General features: G+C 34.7%; 1 protein-coding gene across 1 annotated transcript; it reads left to right on the top strand.

Moving 5' to 3' along the window:
• The first annotated feature begins 1,396 nt into the window (after positions 1–1,396).
• Positions 1,397–21,539, top strand: RBP1 (retinol binding protein 1). The gene is made up of 4 exons (XM_053708972.1): positions 1,397–1,739; positions 8,387–8,565; positions 17,598–17,699; positions 21,332–21,539. Exons 1-4 carry the CDS (start codon positions 1,667–1,669, stop codon positions 21,386–21,388), a joined length of 411 nt encoding a protein of 136 aa, XP_053564947.1. The 5' UTR covers positions 1,397–1,666; the 3' UTR covers positions 21,389–21,539.
• Positions 21,540–24,025: the final 2,486 nt, after the last annotated feature.

Raw genomic sequence — 24,025 nt, forward strand, 5'->3', positions numbered from 1 at the left:
AAGAATTAACTCCTCACAACATAAAATCATGAGGTCTCCAGGACAATTCACAAAAACGTTTACACTAAAATATTTATATTGGCACACAGATGTAGTTCAGCGGGGGTTTGAGTGCAATGGGGGCCGATGACACAGATGCCTGCGCAGGGCAGGGTACTCTGCATGCTACAGAATGGATGGTGGTGTGGAGTTCTATTCAAAATCCAAAAATAACAATAAGATATATGTAGTAAAAATATATTCAATTTAATATAAGCACATGAAAAAAAAAATTCTGACATAGTGGTGGGCATCACTGGGTTAAACGTAATAGATGTGAATAGTGCTAGCAGTATCTGCCCCTCTGCAAATACACTTCCCTGTATGTAACCAAGTATTCTACTGTTCACAACAATGTATATATGCATGGAAAACAAAACAATTACATAAAAATGCCAGAACAAATATACTTACATGGTTTAGAAGTATAATATGGCTGCATAGAGTTAGTATATTTATACCCTCTAGATTGCTCTTGTTTGTTTAATTAAAACACACATACACCTCTCCATATAAGCCTCTTACATGTTAACCACTGATCCCTCTCTTTTTCCCAATGCCTCTTCTTTGTTAAACTCCTATGTGAGCTTCCTGTTCCATTGAAACTAGAGAAAATACCAAGCACTCTTCATTGCCATGACAATCACCTGATCACTGAAAAAAAGTAGTTCTCATTTAAAGAGACATTGTAGTGTACAATAAAAATGGTCCATTTAAATAAAATATATTTTTTTTACTTTTAAGCAAAAGCATTCTTTTTGCTATGTGTTTAACAAGCTCCAGTGTATAGTCTGTGAGTCTCCACACAAGTTTATGTGTCATTGTAGCTAAACATACAAAACACTATGAAAGTGTTATCTATGACTATATAATAAATTATTATATATAATTATACTTCAGAACATATTACAATCCTTTATTGGTTTTGAAACAATAGATATTGCTAAACTGAATATTACATTTTTTTTTTTGTGGGAGTTGTCTCTGTTAGCCAGTGACAAGTTTCCAGTTTCACTTGAATATTGAACTGCTTTCATGTAACCTTCTTTTTCCATGCAACACAGTTTAACATGTTTAACTGCTGTAACATGATTACATACTCAGAAAGATTTTTAGCACAATGCCCCTATAAAGGATTTTGAATATTTCCATTCAATCAGTGTTTGGTGGATTATGCCGTCTCTTTGTTCATACGCAATCTTTTTCAAATTAATTATCAACACAAATACACATTTGTACTATCACTGAGCAGACCAGATATTTTTCAGTCACTGCTGAGCAGCTTTTAAATCCTAAGATGTCCAGCCAGTGGGAGGTAACTTTTTGTATTGTGGTGGAATTAGGAGGGGCTCAGCTAACAGCAGGGTCTGTGTAACATACAGGAGTGCACACACTATAACAGCAATCCAATAGCTTCTGTCTGCACAGCACAGCTAGACCCACATCCTCAGCACATTAATAGACCCCAATTCAGCAATACAAGACCTTCAGCTTCTGCACAGATTGAACTAAGGCCTCTTTCTCTCTTCAGACACTAAAACAAAAGACCCAGCAACCACAGACACGCATAAATACTAGACCTGCACACACTGAATCTACAGTACCTGTGCTCTCTCCCCCTGCAGACATGCCAACAGATTTCAATGGCTACTGGAAGATGTTAAGCAATGAAAATTTTGAGGATTATCTGAAGGCTCTTGGTGAGTTACATATCCATGTGTTTTGTCTTTGCAGACTGTTTCCTGATAAAGCAGCTATGTCTGCTCTGAATTCTCTAAAATGAAAGAGGGGAGTTTCTGATTGTCTGCTTATCCATATAAATACTTTATTAATAAGTGTTAAAGACCAATCTTTACAGTAACATGCTAAAATGTGTACTGCATTAGGGGATCTCTCTTTTTCTCTGCAACCTAACACCACATATCATTTAATAAGAATTCTTGGCAATAGTCCCTGCAAGTTTCTGTTGCAGTGCAAAAAAATTTAAACTTGTGAGGGTAGTTCAGTTGCAAAATGAGTTATTCACCCTCAATGAACTCACAATATCTTGTCTCCCCCCCCACAGCCCCCCAAAAAAGTGTAATCTTATTAAAGCTGTTTTCTTTCCCCTCCTGTATAAGCATATATTGTTATGTTTTAGTCTCTTGTAACATTGTAGACAGTGCTACATAAGATGGCACTTTATAAATAAATAACGATTTCAGAACAGATAAGAGTAAGCTTAGCTGCATCTGCTCATTTCATGATTATAGTAAATCACACAGAGCATTTGTAATGCATGGCTTTCTGTTGTATCCATTATCCAGTGTAGTCCGATGTCTATTCCACAGCTTCCAGCTGTCCCATAATATGAGGGACAATGATTTTTATACATTGTAAGGTGACCAGTCTTTATTTTGCTAATGTATAGGCACTGTGTACTTGTGAGCATGCACAATATATTGGTGGCCATATTGGATGAGGGTAAACTGTAGTATTCATCTTTTTTGCTTCTTTAAAGATGATCACCAGGTGTCTTGTGCATTCTCAAAGGACAATCATTAGTTAAATCATTGTGTAGATAATTTAAAGGGACATTTTATAGATAATTTAAAGGGACATGAAAATAAAAAATTGTCTCATAATTTAGATAGAGAACGCATTTTTTAAAAAAAATTCAATTTACTTCTATTATCAAATTTGCTTTGTTCTTAAGTTATTCTTTGTTGAAGAGATATCTAGATAGGTAGTGTGAACATGTCTGGAGAAAGTTGTTTAAAATTGCTCTATCTTAATCATGGTAGTTTAATGTTGACTTTACTTTTTTTTTAGGGGAACCATTGCTAAACATGCTCACGTTATTTCCTGATTGCTATCCCACTACTTCCCAGCTTGGGGCATTCTTATATTGGGGCGCCTGCTGTTCCAAATGGAACACAACTGCCTCAGTTCCCAGTATTAGCCTAAACCATCACTTCATCAAGAATCAATGCAAATCACATTTCCTGAGAGCAGCTAGATTTTAGTTTGTTTTTTTGTGGGAGTTGAGATTTTGATATCCGATCTATCCAGATGTTGTGTTGTGTAAACTGACTGTAACAATAACAGCCTGATGTTACTCATAAAACTTATTTTAAGATCTTGGTTACCTCAGCTCCTTGTATATTAGTATTTTTTTTTTAAGGGCATTAAATTCAAAATGTAATCCCCAACAAATTAATAAATTTAATGGAAATAAAACAAGATTGTAATATACATACAGTATTTATTTTGCTTCCTTTTGCACTGAAATTGCTCTGAAATTTGATTTTTGATGCTCCTGCAGATTCAATTCTATAACCTACATTATGGTGCAAATTGCCTGAATCTGGCTAAACACGATAGCACATTAACTCTACACATTATGTAGAAAAAAGTGTCCAGCGTACGTTTTTAATAAATTCATGAAACCAAAAAAAAATGTTTTCATGATTTAAAAAGAGCATGCAATTTTAAACAACTTTCTAATTTACTTTTATTATCTAATTTGCTTCATTCTCTTGATATTCTTTGTTGGAAAACATATCTAGATATGCTCCGTAGCTGCTGATTGGTAGATGCACCTATATGCCTCGTGTGATTGGCTCACACGTGAGCATTGTTATTTCTTCAACAAAGGATATCTTAAGAATGAAGCAAATTAGATAATAGAAGTCAATTGGAATGTTATTTAAAATTGTATTCTCTATCTGAATCATTAAAGGGACAGTCTATGCCAAAATAAACTTTCATGATTCAGATAGAGCATGTAATTTTAAACAATTTTCCAATTTACTTTTATCACCAATTTTGCTTTGTTCTCTTGGTATTCTTAGTTGAAAGCTTAACCTAGGAGGTTCATATGCTAATTTCTTAGACTTTGAAGCCCACCTCCTTTTCAGATTGCATTTTAACAGTTTTTCACCACTACAGGGTGTTAGTTCACGTATTTCATATAGATAACACTGTGCTCGTGTACGTGAAGTTATCTGAGAGCAGGCACTGATTGGCTAGACTGCAAGTCTGTCAAAAGAACTGAAAAAAGGGGCAGTTTTCAGAGGCTGTGATACAAGATAATCACAGAGGTTAAAAGTATATTATTATAACTGTTGGTTATGCAAAACTGGGGAATGGGTAATAAAGGGATTATCTATCTTTTAAAACAATAAAAATTCTGGTGTAGACTGTCCCTTTAATTTTTTGGGGGGGGTTTAGTGTCTCTTTAAAGGGATAAGAAATAAAAAAAAAATTATTTGTGATTCAGACAGAGCTTACCATTTTAAAAAAGTTTCCAATTTACTTCTGTTATCAAATTTGCTTTGTTCTCCTGATATTTTGTGTTGAAGAGATACCTAGGTAGGCATCTGGTGCACTAAATAGCAGGAAATAGTTCTGTCATTAGTGGTCTTGCAAATGGATAACATTCTTACAAAACTGCTACCATATAGCTCCTAAGAAAACATTCCTGCTTTTAACAAATGATACCAAGAGAACAAAGAAAAATTGATCAAGAAAATTAGAAAGTTGTTTGAAATTGCATGCTCTTTCTGAATCATGAAAGAAAAATTCTAGGCGTCATATCTATTTATTTGCGGATATGTACTATTCATATATAAAAATTATATGCAAAAAAGTGTTCCTTCAAATCTGTATTGTCCTAATCTTTTATTCACTGTGAACATATACAGTGCTTTTGTAATAAAGGAAAAACAAATCAAGGAAGTCAAGTGTGTGTATATAGATCTTTTGCAGAAGCTGTTGGCTCCTCTGGCAACAAATCGAACCGAGATTACCTCATGCTCCAACAAAGACACTTAATGGCTTCATTAAACGCTGACACCAACTTCACCCTTTCAGCAATAAATTTGTCTGACCTAGGCAGCAAAAGTTAATTGCTAGAATTACAATAGTTTGTGTTGGGTTTTCTTTCATTTCCCCCTCCTAGGCCCCTCCTTAAAGGGACAGTCCAAGCCAAAAAAATTATTGTTTAAAAAACTAGATAATCTCTTTATTACCCATTCCCCAATGTTGCATAAGCAACACTGTTATATTAATATACTTTTTACCTCTGTGATTAACTTGTTTCTAAGCCTTTTCAGACAGCCCCCTTATCTCAGGTTATTTTAGATAATTAGTGCCGGCTCATGAATAACTCCACGGGAATGAGCAAAATGGCACTCATGAACTATCCCTGTCTGTCTGTGAAAATCTTTAAAATGCATAAGATAAGAGGTGGCCTTGAGAGGTTATAAAGTATATTAATATGACAATGTTGGTTGTGCAAAGCTGGGGAATGGGTAGTAAAGGCGTTATCTATCTTTTTAAACAATAAAAATGTTGGTGTAGACTGTCCCTTTAAACAGCAGTAATCTTAGCATTCAGATGGAAGATCAGAAAATGATATTTTTATATATTTCTATATATATAGTCAAAAAGGGGTAAGTTCCAATAAAATTAAGTGAAAAATAAATAAATGTTTCTATTTTGATAGCGCAGTTATCTTCTGCAAGAAATTCACAGATGCCAGTTTATCAAATTAGATATATGGTTATATTCTGCGGAAAAGATTTTACATATATTGGTTTCATATAGAAATATATGTGACATATATGCCACAGGAGGTCAAAACAAAGTGACTGTCCTGGGAAAATAGACAGTTGGCAAATATGCTGAAGTAGTACAGGAGAGCAAAACCTAAAATTAAAGGGATAGGAAAGTCATCAAGTACATGATTCACATAGAGCATGTCATTTTAAGACACTTTTAAATTCACTTCTGTTTTGAAATATGCTTTGTTCTCTTGGTATCCATTGTTGAAAAAGAATACACATATCCTACACTAGTGGGAGCTATATGTTGATTAGTTCCTGCACACATTTCTCTCTTGTGATTGGCTAACTAGATGTGTGCATAGTACTGAGCGTATTCCTCACATCCCTCCGGTCATGGGTGCTGCCATGTTGAAATCTGGCTTTATTTGCATTCTAGTGTTGACTTGTTCCTTCAGATTCCTGCAGTGAAACTCAAGTTCCAAATGGCGGCACACATAATTAGATGAAGGTGCATGAAATGTATTTAGTGTTCAGTGTCTCTCTAAATACCTTGCTTAAATCTTCTTCTGCTTTGCTTTTTCTATAAAAACTGTTATGTCCCTTTGACTTATTTTCTGTGTGATGCATATTGTAAGGCATAGCAGAGTCATTAAAGGGACAGTCTAGTCAAAATTTAACTTTCATGATTTAGATAGAGGATGCAGTTTTAAGAAACTTTCTAATTCACTCCTATTATCAATTTATATTCGTTCTCTTGGTATCTTTATTTGAAAAAGCAAGAATGTAAGCTTAAGAGGTGGCCCATTTTGGTTCAGCACCTGGGTAGTGCTTGCTGATTGGTGTCTAAATGTAGCCACCAATCAGCAAGCGCTTCAGGTGCTGAACCAAAAATGGGCCAGCTCCTAAGCTTACATTCTTGCTTTTTCAAATAAAGATACCAAGAAAATGAAGAAAAATTGATAATATGAGTAAATTAGAACGTTGCTTAAAATTGCATCCTCTATCTGAATCATGAAAGTTTAATTTTGACAAGACTATCCCTTTAAAGCTTCAAGAGTAGGTGTTCAGAGTCCAACCTTTGAAGTAAAGTAGATTTTTGGACTTTGAGTTCTTTTTATACAAAGTTTTTTTCCACATTATCAAAAAGATGGGAAACTGAATGCAGCTCTGTGGAAATCAGACAAACACTTTCTCTCTCTGAAGTGCAAACTGTTTAATTATTTATCATAATCCTTTTTACACCTTTGCACACTGATCTGAGTTGCATGTCTTCTCTACTCATATATGTATGTGTGTGTGTGTGAGAGAAACGGAAATCTGTCAGTTTAAATTTTATTGTCACTAAACAAATAACTTTCATTTGGTTAGCTAAGCTTGCTCTTCCTGTGACTGACCTAACTAACTAGATATGTCACTGTTATTATCATTTTTTACTTTTGCTTGTAAACACTATTCCTTGTAGAAAAGCAGCTGCAATGATAGTTTCAATTCATACAAGAGAGAAATGTCTTTAACCCCTTAATGACCACAATGTACCCTGTATGTCACTGGTCATTAAGGGTTTTTTTCAGGACATAATAGCACAAGTCTAGCAAGAACGCACCATTAATGCCCTCCCTCCAGCAGGCTTTGTGGAATAGAGCAGTATCAACGCTGGTGGCAAGACCGAGCTTTAAAACAATCAAGTCCCAAAAAAAGGCCAGTGACATACAGGGTACATCGCTGGTCCTTAAGGGGTTAAAAACAAGAAAGAGTTGATTCATACTACAGATAGTTTTAATTCAATCAGGAAAACATAAACATTTCACCAAGTTCTATTTGCAATGTAAATATAAACTTTTAACCCCTAAATGAATTTGTCATTTGGTGACTTTATAAGGTGCGACTGACCTTCCAACCCATGAAGATGTTACTGTTACTTGGTTACTGGGCTCCCTTGTGAGAAGAGTCATGTTGATTTATGTGGTATTAAAATCACTTGAGTATTACAATCTTCTTTGGACAGAATCAGTAATGCAAAAATGATATGTTCTAAAGATATAGAATCATGAACCTTTTCCACTACAATGTCCCTTTTAATGATCTGACATTTAGAATACGTACACTGTAGTAGGGAGTATGTTTGGCATACAGTTTATAGTGTGAGTAATTAAATTGTCCTGTAACTTTTTGAAAACAATTTACATGTGTCACATAAGCCGAGATCCAATATCGCATGCATTTCTTGTAGCTGTCTTGTGCCAAACTAGCACAGTGCAGCACTGAGCAGTGTTATATGTCCTCTTTACTGCATAATTATTTTTTAATTATTTGTTATTAATAAAGGGCTGTGAAACCCACATTTTTTCTTTCATGGGTCAAAGTGTACAGGTTTAAAAAATAACTTTAAAATCTACCTCTATTGTTAAATTTACTTCATTCTCTTGGTATCCATTTTTGAAAAGCAGCTAGGTAGGCTCAGAAGCGTGCACAAGTCCGGAACACTATATGGTAGCGGTTTTGCTAGAAGGCTTTTAACAATGTTATACATTGTGCAAAGTGTTGCAATCTAGTGCTCCAAAGCTTATTTTGCTTAACTATACGACTTACTTATCCATTTAGTTATACAGAAACCAGCACACTACCTACCTAGAAATTCTAATCAACCTAGAATAAAGTAAATTTCATAATAAAAGTACATTGGAAATTTTGTTTTAAAATTATATACTGTGAATCATGAAAATAATCTGATCTTTTTGTGTCCGGTAACCATATATATCTGTTCTATATGTTAAAATATTGGTTTTTACTCTACGCAGATGTTAACGTTGCCATCAGGAAAATTGCAACACTATTAAAACCGGATAAAGATATTGTTCAAAATGGGGACCACATGGTTATTAAAACGCTGAGCACCTTTAGAAACTACATCATGGAATTTGACGTGGGAAAAGAGTTTGAAGAGGATTTATCTGGGGTGGATGATCGCAAATGCATGGTAAGAATTAGTCCTGGATTAGCTTCCTTCCCTGACAAAAGGTCCCTTATTCAGCAGATTTGAAGAATCTAGATTATGACGGCAGATAAAAATCTGTTTTCTTTCTCCATAAGAACATTCTGTGTTTCCATCTCCACTGCTGTAAACCGCACATTCTATTTTATAATTCACTAGTGTTTACCAGCACTGTAGGTTCACCATTCCATACATTGACAACACTTTCAATAGATTTTATATTCGCTTGTCTTGGCATGACTTGGTATTTAGAAAAAGCTAGTTCCTGCTGCCCAGTTCCATGCTGCTAATTGGCTGAACATCTGTCATCTGAATATTTATTCTGGCCTTGTATGTCTGGAGAAATTACACCACTCTTTTGTTCCCAGAAAAGTTAATCTTGGTTTTTCCGTTACATACATATCAGAAGTCCAGGTTTTTTTGGATACTAGAGCCTTACTGATAATTTTCCCAGATCTTCCCAAATTTCTTAAGAACATTCACTCAATCTTCTTCTTTAATAAACAAATGTGTTTATTAACTTGGCAATGCTCCTTAAAGAAATACAATCTAACCTAACCTAAAAGGACACTACTGAAATGATATGGGTGTGTTAAACAGATTCTGGTTTCTCAAAACTCTTTTACTTTGCTATGAATGTCTATAAAATACAGGCTGGGTGGCAACCCTAATATTAAAATACATATATTATTATTATCAGGTATTTGTAGAGCGCCAACAGGTTCCGCAGCGCTATGAACATGGGTGGTATATAAAAACGATTACAGGGATCAAATGGGTGAAGGGTCCTGCCGAGAGTTGCACTGTTGTAGTCGGCTCTTATGAAGGTGAACTACAAACAGCTGGGCTCATAGGCTTACATGCTATGGGGTTGTAGGGGGTAGCAGTGGAGATATATATATATACAGGTAGCCCTCAGTTTACGCCGGGGTTAGGTTCCAGAAGGAATGGTTGTAAATCGAAACCATTGTAAATTGAAACCCAGTTTATAATGTAAGTCAATGGGAAGTGAGGGAGATAGGTTCCAGGCCCCTCTCAAAATTGTCATAAGTAACACCTAATACATTATTTTTAAAGCTTTGAAATGAAGACTTTAAATGCTAAACAGCATTATAAACCTAATAAAATAATCACACAACACAGACTTCACTTGCATTTTTCTGAAAACAGTTCTTTCTATGCATTCCAATCTGGACTGATTTATAGACAGGAAGATATTTTTCCTTTGAAATCTGCTTGATAGCTCAGGTCTGGTTAAGCTGATTAATTTCAGCTTGCTTGGCTTTGTTGTAACACAAGCGGACAGCTCCACCAACTGGCTATTTTAATAAATGCACTGCTTCTCAATGCTTTTCAATAGCAGTCACATGACTGGAAAAAAAGGTTGTTATTGTGAAACGGTGTAAATTGAACCGTTGTAAAACGAGGGCCACCTGTATATATTTGCAGTGGAAAAGATATTTTTTCCTATCTTTTTCCTAACTTTGAGTAGAGACTTTCTCCCCAATTAGTAAATTAAAGTTATATATACTTTTTCTTGCAACCACAAAAATGTCACACAATGTTAATGCGGCACCTTTGCTATTGCTGTGGTAATCTCTGAGGAGGTTTTTGTGAAGTGACAATGGGCCCACTGTGCAGAACAGTACAAATGTGTTTTTTGTTTGTTTTTTGGTAAGAGGATGAAGTTAAAACCCTGTGGGATATTCCTGGAATTTCATAATTGTGATAGATTTCTGTCCATATTTTCTGGCCTCTAATCAGCCAAGTCTGGAATAGACTTTATCCCTAAACACATTAACCCCTGAGCTGTGTGATATTCATTGTTCTCACACTGACTGGGATTCACTTCTGCACAAAACAGAGACACCAGCTCATTAGTTCAGTATAAACATTAGTTTCCTTAAAGGTTTTTGACCTAGAATAAGTGAAGCCCAGTTATTAGTGGTTTGATGACCTATGGCTGCTTAGTTCTGTGGATGCCTGAGAGGGCTGCAGTGCATTGCTCTTTTCTGGCATCCAAGGGGTTATCCCATCCCTAAGCAATTCCTTTCCCCAACCACAATATCAAACCTTATCTGAGATTAAGACCATGAAATACCAAGCGTGGAAAGATTTTGAAATACAAAAGATCTCCTTCTGCGCTCTTGCAGCCACAACATAGAGGCCAAATATAATCAAACATAAACATTAATACATACTTCAGTGACTGAATATCCCTGTTTCCCAGAAACCTGTAGATATGTAACCCCTTGATTGCTAGTAACATACCTGCACTAGTTTAATTAATGCTAAATGAATACAGTGTTTTAACCTCTTGATTGCAAAAGTAATTTTAACACATACATGTAAGTTATTTAACCTCTTGATTGTCACCTTTTGTTCTGAGCAATCAAGGAGTTAATTAGCTGCACTCACACACACACATTATTATCCATGAAACAAATAATTGCTGTTAACATATTTATTAACACTTGAACACAGAACACTTGAGTAATCAAGGGGTTAAATAACTGTTTGATTTTCATATTAGAATGCTGCAGAGATTGAAGCCTTTATTGCAAATTAAGTCTATGCAATAATATTTAAAACACTTCATTGTTCAGAACAGGAATAGGCAATCGGCCAGTTGAGCCACTGATGTATGACACAGACAGCTTACTCTTCACCCCTTTTCCCCAAATTTTTTCAGGGGCTTAAAGGGACAGTAATTACTTTGGGATTGCAATATAAAAAACTTAATTGTGCATAAAAAAACATTGCGGTATACATTTTTTTTTTTTAAATCTATTTTTCCCCCTTTGGGGTCCATTTATCAAACTTAGGCGGACAGGTGCGCAGGCTTAATTCCACTGCCTGAATTCAGCATTGCACACAAGCACTATTTTGTGCTCGTGTGCAACGCTGCCCATGCACAGCCAATCGTGCGCAGGCAGGAGCTGTCAATCTCCCCAGTCGGACGAGACCAGGGAGATTCGGTCTGATGACCGCTGCTTGTTAAATACGGAGTGCACATTCTCTTGTGAGAACCTGCAGTCGTAGGCAGGCAAAGCCTTCCAAAGAGGTTGATAAATCGACTCCTTTATGTCTGAAAATTATCGATTATTCTAGCCCTAAAAACAAACCTAGCCTTGACACATATCACTCCCTAATTTTGGGTTTATTTTCTGTTGAACCCAAACAATTGAGATTTTGTTATTAAAGAGACATGAGCCCCAAAATTTGTATTTCTTGATTCAGATAGATCTTACAATTTTAAACAACTTTCAAATTTACTTATTTTACTTAATTAGCGTAATTCTCTTAGCATCCTTTGTTGAAGGATCAGTAATGCACTACTGGGAGCTAGCTGAAAGTCAATAGCAAGAGCCATATATGTGCAGCAACCAACCAGCAGATTCTGGGCCTACCTAGGTATAGTATACAAAGAGAATAAAACAAGTTACATAATTGAAATCAATTGTAAAGTTATTTAAAATCCCAAATTCTATCTGAATCAAGAAAGAAAGGAAAAAAATGGTTTTCATGTCCCTTTAACACAATGACAGTGGAAAGCCCTGTCATCTCTTGCTCAAGTCCAGATTGGCTCCTTTAAAATTGTGTGTAGAGATTGACCATTTAAAAAAGAAATGAAGCAAACAAGGTAATTAATCTGTTCTAATATAAAGGACAATTAAATACAATAGAATTACATAATCAGCAAGTGCATAGTAAAAAGACAATGCAAAAGCACTTACTCTGAATTTTAAATGAGCTGTAGGTTTTTTATATTTTCCAGTGTCAGTTTTTTGTTGCTTATTTACTTCTCAAATATGATTTTCAGCAACCATGAATGTATGTATAGAAATATTAGCTTCATTCAAGTTAGCTGGGGCAAGGTACAGGTGACACAAATATCCAAATGTGATTGGAAACTCAATAGTTGTATGAACTGGCTGCTTGGTTTTAAATTGTTGCTAAATTCCAAATTACAGTAAATGCTCTCAAGGTAAAATGTACTTGTTTGTCAGTTGTAATAAATTAGGAACTGTATTTCCTCATGTTGCTGTAGGATTATCAACCAGATTCTGTCCATATGGGAAGATCCTATATTGATTTGTACCTATTGGTTCATTGGTCCCCAACCATTTTTGCTTTGGGGCACCCAAAGAATACCATTAAAACTCATGTTTATCAATTGTTGTGTGTATGTGTGTGTGTGTGTGTGTGTATGTATATGTATTCAGAGAGAATATCATTTTACACTTATTTCCAATTTACTACTATTATCTAATTTGCTTCATTCTCTTGGTATCCTGTGTTGAAGAATCAGCAATGAAGCCAATAACATGGGGTCTCTATCTCTGTCTCTATCTCTGTCTGTGTGTCTCTCTCTCTCTCTCTCTGTCTCTCTCTGTCTCTCTCTGTCTCTCTCTGTCTCTCTCTGTCTCTCTCTGTCTCTCTCTGTCTCTCTCTCTCTCTCTCTCTCTCTCTCTCTCTCTCTCTTTCTCTCTTTCTCTCTTTCTCTCTTTCTCTCTTTCTTTCTCTCTTTCTCTCTCTCTTTCTCTCTTTCTTTCGCTCTCTCTCTCTCTCTCTCTCCTCTCTTTTCTCTCTCTCTCTTTCTCTCTCTCTCTTTCTCTCTCTCTCTTTCTCTCTTTCTCTCTCTCTTTCTCTCTCTCTTTCTCTCTCTCTTTCTCTCTCTCTCATAAAAACTCAATGAGCTATCAATGTTATATAACAGGATTATTTAACCTTTTCAAATGAGTGGTCACTTTAGAACTGTATTTTCACTCACAGGTCCAATGATCAAAGTTTGGACATTTTACCCAAATTATATACTTCAGTGTAAATAAACATGTAAATTCAATGCTGATCTTTGTCTGTTTTTACAAAGGTCATTGACCTACAAAATACAGAGCCAGAGATGAACCCAAGGTTCTCCCAGAGAAGAAAAGTAAATCCTTCCCCAGGTTCAGAAGGATATATCAGTAACATCCCTGGGTATTTTGTGTGTTGCACACTAGTTGATGTATTAGTGCAGGGTTTGATCATAGCCATATGCTACTATTTGCTGCTAATCTATATGTGTATGACTATACTGCAAGAAGGTTACATGCATGTTAAAGGGACAGTCTACTTGAAAATGTTTGTTTAAAAAGATAGATAATCCCTTTATTGTCCATTACCCAGTTTTGCTTATCCAACACTGTTATATTAATATTCATTTTACCTCTATAATTACCTTGTAGCTAGGCCTCTGCAGACTGCTCCCTTATTTCAAGTTTTTTTTTTTTTACACACTTGCCTTTTAGCCAATCACTGCTGACTCATAAATAACTCCACGGGAGTGAGCGCAATGTTATCTATATGGCACAAACAAACTAGCGCTGTCTATCTACGAAAAGCTAATAAAATGCACTGAGATAAGAGGTGGCCTTTAAGGGCTTAGAAATTAGCATATGAGCCTACTTATGTTTAGCTTTTAACAAAGAATACCAAGAGAGCAAAGCAAATTTGATGATTAAAGTAAACTGGAGAGTTGTTTAAAATTGCATGCTCTATGTGAATCATGAAAGTTTAATCTTGACTAGACTGTCTCTTTAAATTATAACCCTAGCGGTCCAAAAAAAAGTTAGTGTTTTTGCAAATGGTTGCTTACTGCACAAATGCTTCTAATAGTATTTGAAATGCAGCATTCATGTCCTTTCATAGGCTGAATCAAGGTATACCAAAAACTAAAAGCACCTTACAAAAGATCAGTGTTTTCTCCTTTCTTGTTCTTCTAAGAGCAGGATTTATCAAAGCATTTCTCCAGAAATTGTGCCTATAAATCCGAATATATGAATGAATCCTCTGATTTACTAATGCAAAGTGCACCAAAAATTGGGCAAGTCCGACTATACATTCCTCTCAATTTGTTTGCCAAGGGTTAAATTTGCTGGTTTTAATCATATTTCCTAGAGTCCGCTTTAGCATTATGCCCAGTTACTAATATATCGTTTTTTTTTGCCCCTTTGGAGAACGCAAAGTTCTCCTACAAATAAGTGCATTATAGTTCTCCATAGGTACAGAGAACAACAGCATTAGAAATCATTATGTCTTTGAGCTTGTGTCGTGAACACATCTATTTCTGATGAACTAATTCCTGATTCTAGCAGGTCTATCTAGGTGGCTAGAACCATATGCCAAATATAAAATGCATGAAGAACAAAAATTCTATTAACAATTTGAATGTGTAATGGTTACAAAGGGTCATTATTATAACAAAGTTAAATAAAAAATGTATTGTGGTAACACCAGAATTAATGCACAAATTTGCCCCATGTAAAACGCAAATGTAATAGATTATTTATATGATTTATCATTTCAAAAAACGGGTTTGAAATGATAAATCAGCAGAACTTCCTTTCTATGCGTGGAGAAATTCATCATAATTTGCCCCAGCTCGTCTTCCAAACAGCGCAAATTGATACGTGATTTTTTTGATAAATATGTGCACACCGGTGTGCCAAGGATAAGCTGCAGAGAACTTGGAGGAGAATATAAAGGACAATTCTCCTAGTCCTTGATAAATCTATCCTTAAAGGGACAGTCAAGTAAAAAAAACAATTTAATGATTTAAATAGGGCATGTAATTTTAAACAACTTTCCAAATTACTTTTATTACCAATTTTGTTCTCTTGGTATTCTTAGTTGAAAGCTAAACCTAGAAGGTTCATATGCTAATTTCTTAGACCTTGAAGGCCGCCTCTAATCTGAAAGCATTTTGACAGTTTTTCACCACTAGAGGGTGTTAGTTCATGTGTTTCATATAGATAACGTTGAGCTCAGGCACGTGAAGCTCCTAGGAGTCAGCACTGATCGGCTAAAATTGCAAGTCTGTCAAAAGAACTGAAATAAGGGAGGGGGCAGTTTGCAGAGGCAAGATAATCACAGAGGTAAAATGTATATTATTATAACTGTGTTGGTAATGCAAAACTGGGGAATGGGTAATAAAGGGATTATCTACCCTTTTAAACAACAAAAATTCTGGTGTTTACTGTCCACAATACTACTACTTGAGTAATTATAAACAGACCTGAGACAGTGTGGCACATTGTTTTTGGTCTGTTCTCCATATCACACTGTGGATCAGTAAAATCACACTATTAAATGAAAAACTGCAAATCTCTTCCATTGTGATCGCAAACGTTAAATGCTAAATATGACAAATAGAACTTTTTTACTGATTAAAAGCATCTAGGGTTTGAAAAATATACCTAGTATCTATATACAACATTTACTATTTTCTAAAAGATAAATTAAAAATGCAAAATAATGATGCATACAATATAATCTAATATGTAATGATACCCAATTACAATATATTTCAAATGTCACAGACTATGCAACATTAGATTTTTTTTTATATATCATAAGAATTAAAGGGACAGTCAACACCAGAATTTTTGTTGTTTAAAAAGATAGATAATCCCTTTATTACCCATTCCCCAGTTTTTTGCAAAACCAACACTGTTATATTAATACACTTTTTACTTCTGTGACTAACTTGTATCTAAACATCTTCTGACCTCCCCTAATCACATGACTTTTAGTTATTTTGCATATAGTTGCATTTTAGCCAATTAGTGCAGTGTCTGCCACTAGCCATGGGCGTGATCACAATGCTATCTATATGGCCTTCATGAGCTTGCTCTCTCCCCTGCTGTGAAAAGTAAATAAAATAGAGGCGGCCTTCAAGGGCTTAGAAATTATCATATGAGCCTCCCTAGGTTTGCTTTCAACTAGAATACCAAGAGAACACAGCAAAATTGTTGATAAAAGTAAATTGGAAAGTTGTTTAAAATTACATGCCCTATTTGAAACATGAAAGTTTTTTTGGACTTGACTGTCCCTTTAATAATATACATTTATAAATAAATATATAATTGATGAAAAAGTCAATATTGTGTTACTGGATGATCTGATCGTTAAGTGAAACGGTTAACAGTCCAAAGGTCAGTCCACGTGCATGATGGGGGTGGGGGAGAGTAAGGAGGAAGGTTAAGGTTCACTTTATGGTTTAGATAAATCTCTACAGATCTCAATAAAATCCACTCTGGAGTCACCCCCACCTCTTCAAGTGAAGCAACTCTTTATTTGACTACCTCAGTAATTACATTAGAAATAGCATCTGTGTTGCCAGCATATATATTATATTATATTATATATATATATAATATATATATATATATATATATATATATATATATATATATATATATATATATATAATACTATTATGTTTTAAATAAAGTAGGTAATGTTGTGGTACAGTATGTTATGTAACAAGTAGAAAACCAAATTAGATTTCAGCTTGTAATTAAAACTTAAAAATTAGGAGCTTTAGAGTTATGGCACTTAAAACAACACCTGAATACAGTACTTTACATAATCTGATTAGTCTGAACACTGTCAAACATTTATTATATTTGCTTTAAAGGGACATTGTAGTGCAAACATTACAAGCACATTTTGTTAGAGTGTGCAATTTTAACACTAGCTACCCTTCAAGTCTGTGTTAAGCCCCCTGAAAGGGGGCTAAACACACAAATTACTGTTTGAGATCTGTAGAGAAGTGATGGTCTCAAATGGGCCAATCAGCAGAGACAGTCATTCGACCCAGCTGTGCGACTTTCACCATTGAATGGCTCAGTGACTGTGTCTGCTGGGGACCAGCAGTTCTCTGCAACTCCAGAGCAGTATTTTAACTGTGTCTAACCTCTTTGCAGGGGTTAGAAGCATAGATTGGACAAATTGGTAGTGCTATATTGAAATGCTTTAACAAATCAAATATAATTGTTGTACTACAATGTCCCTTTAACTATTGTCTTCACAAAACCTGACAGTTGATCTATTATCTCCTGACCTCTAGCTTGTATTAAAGCAAACTTTCCTTCTGTATTTGCCTTATTCGGTCTAATTATAATGTAATACCCTTGTGATTATGTATTCAAATAAGTATCCTATGGTCCCTCACTATCCTTCTCTCATTGCAGACTACGGTGAGCTGGGAAGGTGACAAGCTGGTGTGTGTGCAGAAGGGGGAGAAAGACGGACGTGGCTGGAAACAGTGGGTGCAAGGAGATGAGTTGCACCTGGTATGGCACGTTTGTCTTTATTGTTTTGAATTTGGCAGATAACAATTTCTCCTGTGTTTTTGCAGTAATCATTTCTGCCGTTAATATTGCTAAACCTGGAAATTTCTACCTCGGACCTCCTGTAAACAAAACAAAATTATTATCTTATTGTTAATCTTCCAATGTTGTAATCCAAAAACCAAATGCACAGGATTAATAACTAACAAAATGTCTGTTTCATGGGTTAAACAATTTCATCATAGGTTGAAGCACCTGGATATTGATTCAACCTTTTAATAATAGTATGTAGTGATACTAATAGATCAAATGTGTTCAATTAGCCTCTGTTTTATAATAGTATGTAGTGATACTAATAGATCAAATGTGTTCAATTAGCCTCTGTTTAATAATAGTATGTAGTGATACTAATAGATCAAATGTGTTCAATTAGCCTCTGTTTAATAATAGTATGTAGTGATACTAATAGAGGCTAATTGAACACATTTGATCTATTAGTATCACTACATACTATTATTAAACAGAGGCTAATTGAACACATTTGATCTGTTTTATAATAGTATGTAGTGATACTAATAGATCAAATGTGTTCAATTAGCCTCTGTTTTATAATAGTATGTAGTGATACTAATAGATCAAATGTGTTCAATTAGCCTCTGTTTAATAATAGTATGTAGTGATACTAATAGATCAAATGTGTTCAATTAGCCTCTGTTTAATAATAGTATGTAGTGATACTAATAGATCAAATGTGTTCAATTAGCCTCTGTTTTATAATAGTATGTAGTGATACTAATAGATCAAATGTGTTCAATTAGCCTCTGTTTAATAATAGTATGTAGTGATACTAATAGATCAAATGTGTTCAATTAGCCTCTTTTTAATAATAGTATGTAGTGATACTAATAGATCAAATGTGTTCAATTAGCCTCTGTTTAATAATAGTATGTAGTGATACTAATAGATCAAATGTGTTCAATTAGCCTCTGTTTAATAATAGTATGTAGTGATACTAATAGATCAAATGTGTTCAATTAGCCTCTGTTTTATAATAGTATGTAGTGATACTAATAGATCAAATGTGTTCAATTAGCCTCTGTTTAATAATAGTATGTAGTGATACTAATAGATCAAATGTGTTCAATTAGCCTCTGTTTAATAATAGTATGTAGTGATACTAATAGATCAAATGTGTTCAATTAGCCTCTGTTTAATAATAGAAGTCAATTAAAACTTTATTTTCTACTTTCACATCCCATTAATATTGACTTTGCAACATTCTTAATCTCTAGGCACTTTCCCATAATATTTGTAATGCTGCTGTTGCAAAGGTTACATTACAATAATTAAAGGTCCAATTTAGTGCTAGATGAAGTGGCGCCCAAGTAAAAATGGGTTTAATCTCTGCTCTTTGCACACATCGGAAGTAGTGTGCCTTTTACAGGTCAAAAGTAAATGCGTTTACTTGAGCACAATTTAATTTAAAGGGCCATAATACCCAAATGTTTAAACACTTGAAAGTGATGCAGCATAGCTGTAAAAAGCTGATTAGAAAATATCACCTGAACATCTCTATGTAAAAAAGAAAGATATTTTACCTCAAAAGTTCCTCAGTAGCCACCTCCCATTGTAAAGGATTTCTAAGCAGCATTTTAGTGTGTTTGTCCTGGGACATCTGAAGGGACTAGCATCGTGCACTCTCATATTATTTCACCAATCAGGTAAAGGAAGCTTACTATGAAATCTCATGAGAGTTAAGTGAAATCTCATGAGATCACAGTAAGAGTTCATGACCTCAGCACTGCTGATGCTGATTGGCTGCTGTTCATTTCTTCATTTTTTTTAATTTTTTTAGCTGCAGCTGGGAGCAGCTGAGTATAACTTTTTTACACAGAACTTACTCTGCTGAGCTGAGGGGATTGTGAGGTAAAATATCTTCCTTTTTTACATAGAGATGCTCAGGTGATATTTTCCTGTCAGCTTTTTACAGTTATACTGCATCAGTTTCAAGTGATTTAGCATATGAGTATTATGTCCCTTTAACTGTTATGCTCAACTAAAAAGGGTGGAGGGCATCAAAAATGTACAGTTACATGTTACAATCATAACAACACTATCTAATAAAAATTATTTAAAAAAAATTGCAATAAATAGTTATAAGGGCTCAAAGACATTAGCTCTCATGTGTTAGGATAAAAAAAAAAAAAGTTGCAAAGGGCTTTAACATAGAGCTATACATACATACATACATACATACATACACACATATATATATATATATACACACACACACACACACACACACACACACACACATTTAACAAACCATGGTTAACCCTACCAATGGTATTACAAATCAAAACAAGAGCAAAATAAAGTGAATATGTCTTAATATATTAAACTATTTTAATAGCAGCTGTTATAAAAAAAAAGACTAGATAAATAAACACAAAGAAAACAGCGCTATAAAATTATTTATACCGAATATTTATTTCCAAATGAAAATGACTAACAATCAGTGAAAGAGTAAATAAAAGATACAAGGAATATAAATATATCTGTCAGTGAGATCAAACAAAGTGGGACTCACTTATCACTTGACACCATATATTATTATTGCAGGATCTCCAATAAATGCTGGCGATATATATAAAAAGTGCTGGGGAAACACACTAATTACTGACCGCATAAGTAGTGTGCATATAGATACAGGGAATGAAACATACAAAATGCGAGCAGCGTTTCAAATAGTAAGCATTAAAACAGTGCTAAAATAAGAATGCACTAGTTACTAGCAGCACAAGTTATATACATACTGATGCAGAAAGTAAAACATAAAAAAAACAGATACTCCTGATGAAGGGGCGTGTCCCTGAAATGCGTTGTGGAACTGTGGTCTGGCCAGGCAAGTGTTGCTATTCACAGCTCTTTAGCTTTTTCTTTAGCATTTTTTAGTATTCTATATCTGTTTTGTATTTTTAACACATGAGCAGGAACACAAGGTACCGCTCCATTTGTAATCTAGACCTTAGTGTTAAAATGACATGCTCTAATTTGTTAGCGCGTGTAATTTTATTACTAGTGATACTGCAAATCCATGTGTTTAACCCCTGCAAAGAGGTTCCTCTCAGAAGCTGTAGTGCGCTGCTGTTCCCAAGCGGAAGCTGCTGCTAATTCAATCAGCATAAATCCACAGAAGAAGGCAGCCCCTTGCAGTATAAAAATATCTTTATTTCCACATGCTGGAATAAAAAAGTGACGTTTCGGGTAGAGAACCCTTAATCATACCCGAAACGTCACTTTTTTATTCCAGCATGTGGAAATAAAGATATTTTTATACTGCAAGGTGCTGCCTTCTTCTGTGAATTTATTATGATTAAAGGGATTACAGCACCCTTTTTTGGTCTGCACCTGACAGTGGAGCTGAGCTACAAACTGTTCTAGTACTACTATTGCTAATTCAATCAGCAGCGCTAGTCGCACAGCTTTATTTGAAGAGATTGCAGTCAATGCTAGAATATACACATGTAACTTTTGAGATTGGACTTTAACTAACTGAGGAATTACAAAATATATGATTAAATAAATGTGCACAATTGTGTCTGACGTCCAACTTTTTTTATCTTTTTCCACAGGAGATGCGAGTGGGAGGTATTATGTGCAAACAGGTTTTTAAGAAGGTTCCCCAGTGACGACGACTCTGATAGCGCAGAAGTCAACTATCCTTAGTAGTGTAATTAAAAGTTGTTTGTGATTCCTCTCTTATTACAGTATTATGATTTAGGATTTTTTTGTTTTTTTTATGTGACTTTAGGTACCTTAATAAAAACACTAGCTTAAGTTCTTAATGCCTTTCTGTGGTCTACCTGGCTGTGAATGAATACGCAAGAATGGGAGAAGTAAAGATCGCACTGGAAACTAAAGCATTTGTTGAATATTACAACTTTTTGTAGTTGAATGACAGATGTTGGATACTAGTAGGCCTGTGCATTATGATTTGAATGCGGAAGAAAGGGCTGCTTGCTGCATTCGGCTCTTTTCGGAGCCACATTTATTCTTATTAAAGTGAAACACAGTAAGATCTGTGCAAATCCAGATCTTAGTGTGTTTTATTTTAACAAGTGGACGCCCCTTCTACATTCGGATCATAATGAATGATCAGAATGCACAGCCCTAGATACTAGTCAGTGCTATGTAGACAAAAATGGTGGTACTATTATGAGAGTGAAAGATCTGATTTTACATCGATTTTGACTGCTTCTAAAATGTATTCAGTCATCAACATCAGCATTTTACTTTACAGAAGGAACTTAGTTAAAAATATCACAATTAAATAAGACGCGCAAAAAAAGTTCTTCATTAAAGGGATACTAAATCCAATTTTTTTTTCTTTAAAGGGACATGAAACCCAAATTTTTTCTTTTATGATTTAGAAAGAGCATACAATTATAAACAACTTTCTAATTTACTTCTATTATCTATTTTGCTTCATTCTCTTGATATTCTTTGCTGAAAAGCATATCTAGATATGCATAGTAGCTGCTGATTGGTAGCTGCACATAGATGCCTCCTGTGATTGGTTCACCGTGTGCATCGCTATTTCTTCATTAAAGTATATTAAAAGAATGAAGCAAATTAGGTAATAGAAGTAAATTGGAATGTTGTTTAGAATTATATTCTCTACCTTAATCATGAAAGAAAATGTTTGGGTATAGTGTCCCTTTAAAGGGACAGTCTACACCAGAATTTTTATTGTTTTAAAAGATAGATAATCCCTTTATTACCCATTTCCCAGTTTTGCATAACCAACACAGCTATATTAATATACGTTTAACCTCTGTGATTATCTTGTATCTAAGCCTCTGCAAACTGCCCCTTTTTCAGTTCTTTTGACAGACTTGCAGTCTAGCCATCAGTGCCTGCTCCCAGATAACTTCTCGTGCACGAGCACAGTGTTATCTATATGAAATACGTGAACTAACACACTCTAGTGGTGAAAAACTGTTAAAATGCAATTTGAAAGAGGTGGGCTTCAAGGTCTAAGAAATTAGCATATGAACCTCCTAGGTTAAACTTTTAACTAAGAATTCCAAAAGAACAAAGCAAAATTGGTGATAAAAGTAAATTGGAAAATTGTTTAAAAGTATATGCTCTATCTGAATCATGAAAGTTTATTTTGGCCTAGACTGTCCCTTTTAATGATTCTAATTTACTCCTTTTATCAATTTTTCTTCGTTCTCTTGCTATCTTTATTTTAAAAGCAGGAATGTAAAGCTTTGGAGCCAGCTCATTTTTGGTTCAGAACCTGGCTTACGCTTGCTTATTGGTTGGCTGAATGTATTCACTAATAAGCAACCGCTATCAAGGGTGCTGAACCTAAAATAGGCCAGCTCCTAAGCTTTACATTCCTGCTTTTTAAATATATATAGCAAGAGAACAAAGAAACATTGACAGTAGGAGTAAATTAGAAAGTTGCTTAAAATTGCATGCTCTATCTGAATCATGAAATAAAAAAATTGGGGTTAGTATCCATTAAAGGGGGTAATTTTTTTTGTTTTTGTTTTGTTTAATCTGATATTCACTCATTGGACTCATTTGGCATTTGTTAATGAAAAATGATTCACTTGCTACTCATGGGGAACATCTTCAGGACAGCAGAGAAGCAGATGGACAGCAGCTTAAACATAAATAAAATGAGTATATTAGCTAGTGCTACTGCTAAAAGCCAGCAGCAGCACAAAATGCCCAAAAACATAAGTAAAGTTTACATTCTTGTGGGCTGACAAAGGAATCAATTGACTGACAAGAACATTGCCGGATATAGTTATTGAATAGTGTAAATTTGAACTTTTGAAACTTTTCTCACCTTTATGGTAGCTAATCAATTAAAGTTTTGTTGCTTTCATTTGTTTGTTCATTTTTTTCATTAAAGGGACAGCTCATCTGTACCTTTCAGACAAATACAACAAATAACATAAGAAATTATTATATATTTTATTATATTTTTTTTATTTTTTTTTAACATTCATCTGGATCCGAGTGCCCGTGTAATAAATATTATTGGGATTTGCCACTGACATGCTATCGGCCAGTCCAGCACCATTTTGACAGATATAATTAGGTTTGTCAGCTTTGCTCATATTAGAGCATTTTCTTATTCCAGTAGTATGTCCCTTTTAAAAATGGTCTTAACTTTATTACAGAAAAAAAGTATACATAGTGCATTCTTATATGCATAATATACATTACTTCAGTTTGATGTCCCTTTAAAATAACTACCTTGTTTGTATATAGCAAGCTCATATCATCTTTTTTAATTGTGAAAACAT

This window comes from Bombina bombina, chromosome 4, assembly GCF_027579735.1.
Source record: "Bombina bombina isolate aBomBom1 chromosome 4, aBomBom1.pri, whole genome shotgun sequence".
NCBI lineage: Eukaryota > Metazoa > Chordata > Amphibia > Anura > Bombinatoridae > Bombina > Bombina bombina.

Excerpts from the sequence above, each read along its gene's own strand:
- RBP1 (XM_053708972.1), top strand. The coding sequence starts at position 1,667 with ATGCCAACAGATTTCAATGGCTACTGGAAGATGTTAAGCAATGAAAAT. Across the intron at positions 8,566-17,597 it reads TGGATGATCGCAAATGCATG|ACTACGGTGAGCTGGGAAGG; the intron begins GTAAGAATTAGT and ends CTCTCATTGCAG. Across the intron at positions 17,700-21,331 it reads AAGGAGATGAGTTGCACCTG|GAGATGCGAGTGGGAGGTAT; the intron begins GTATGGCACGTT and ends CTTTTTCCACAG.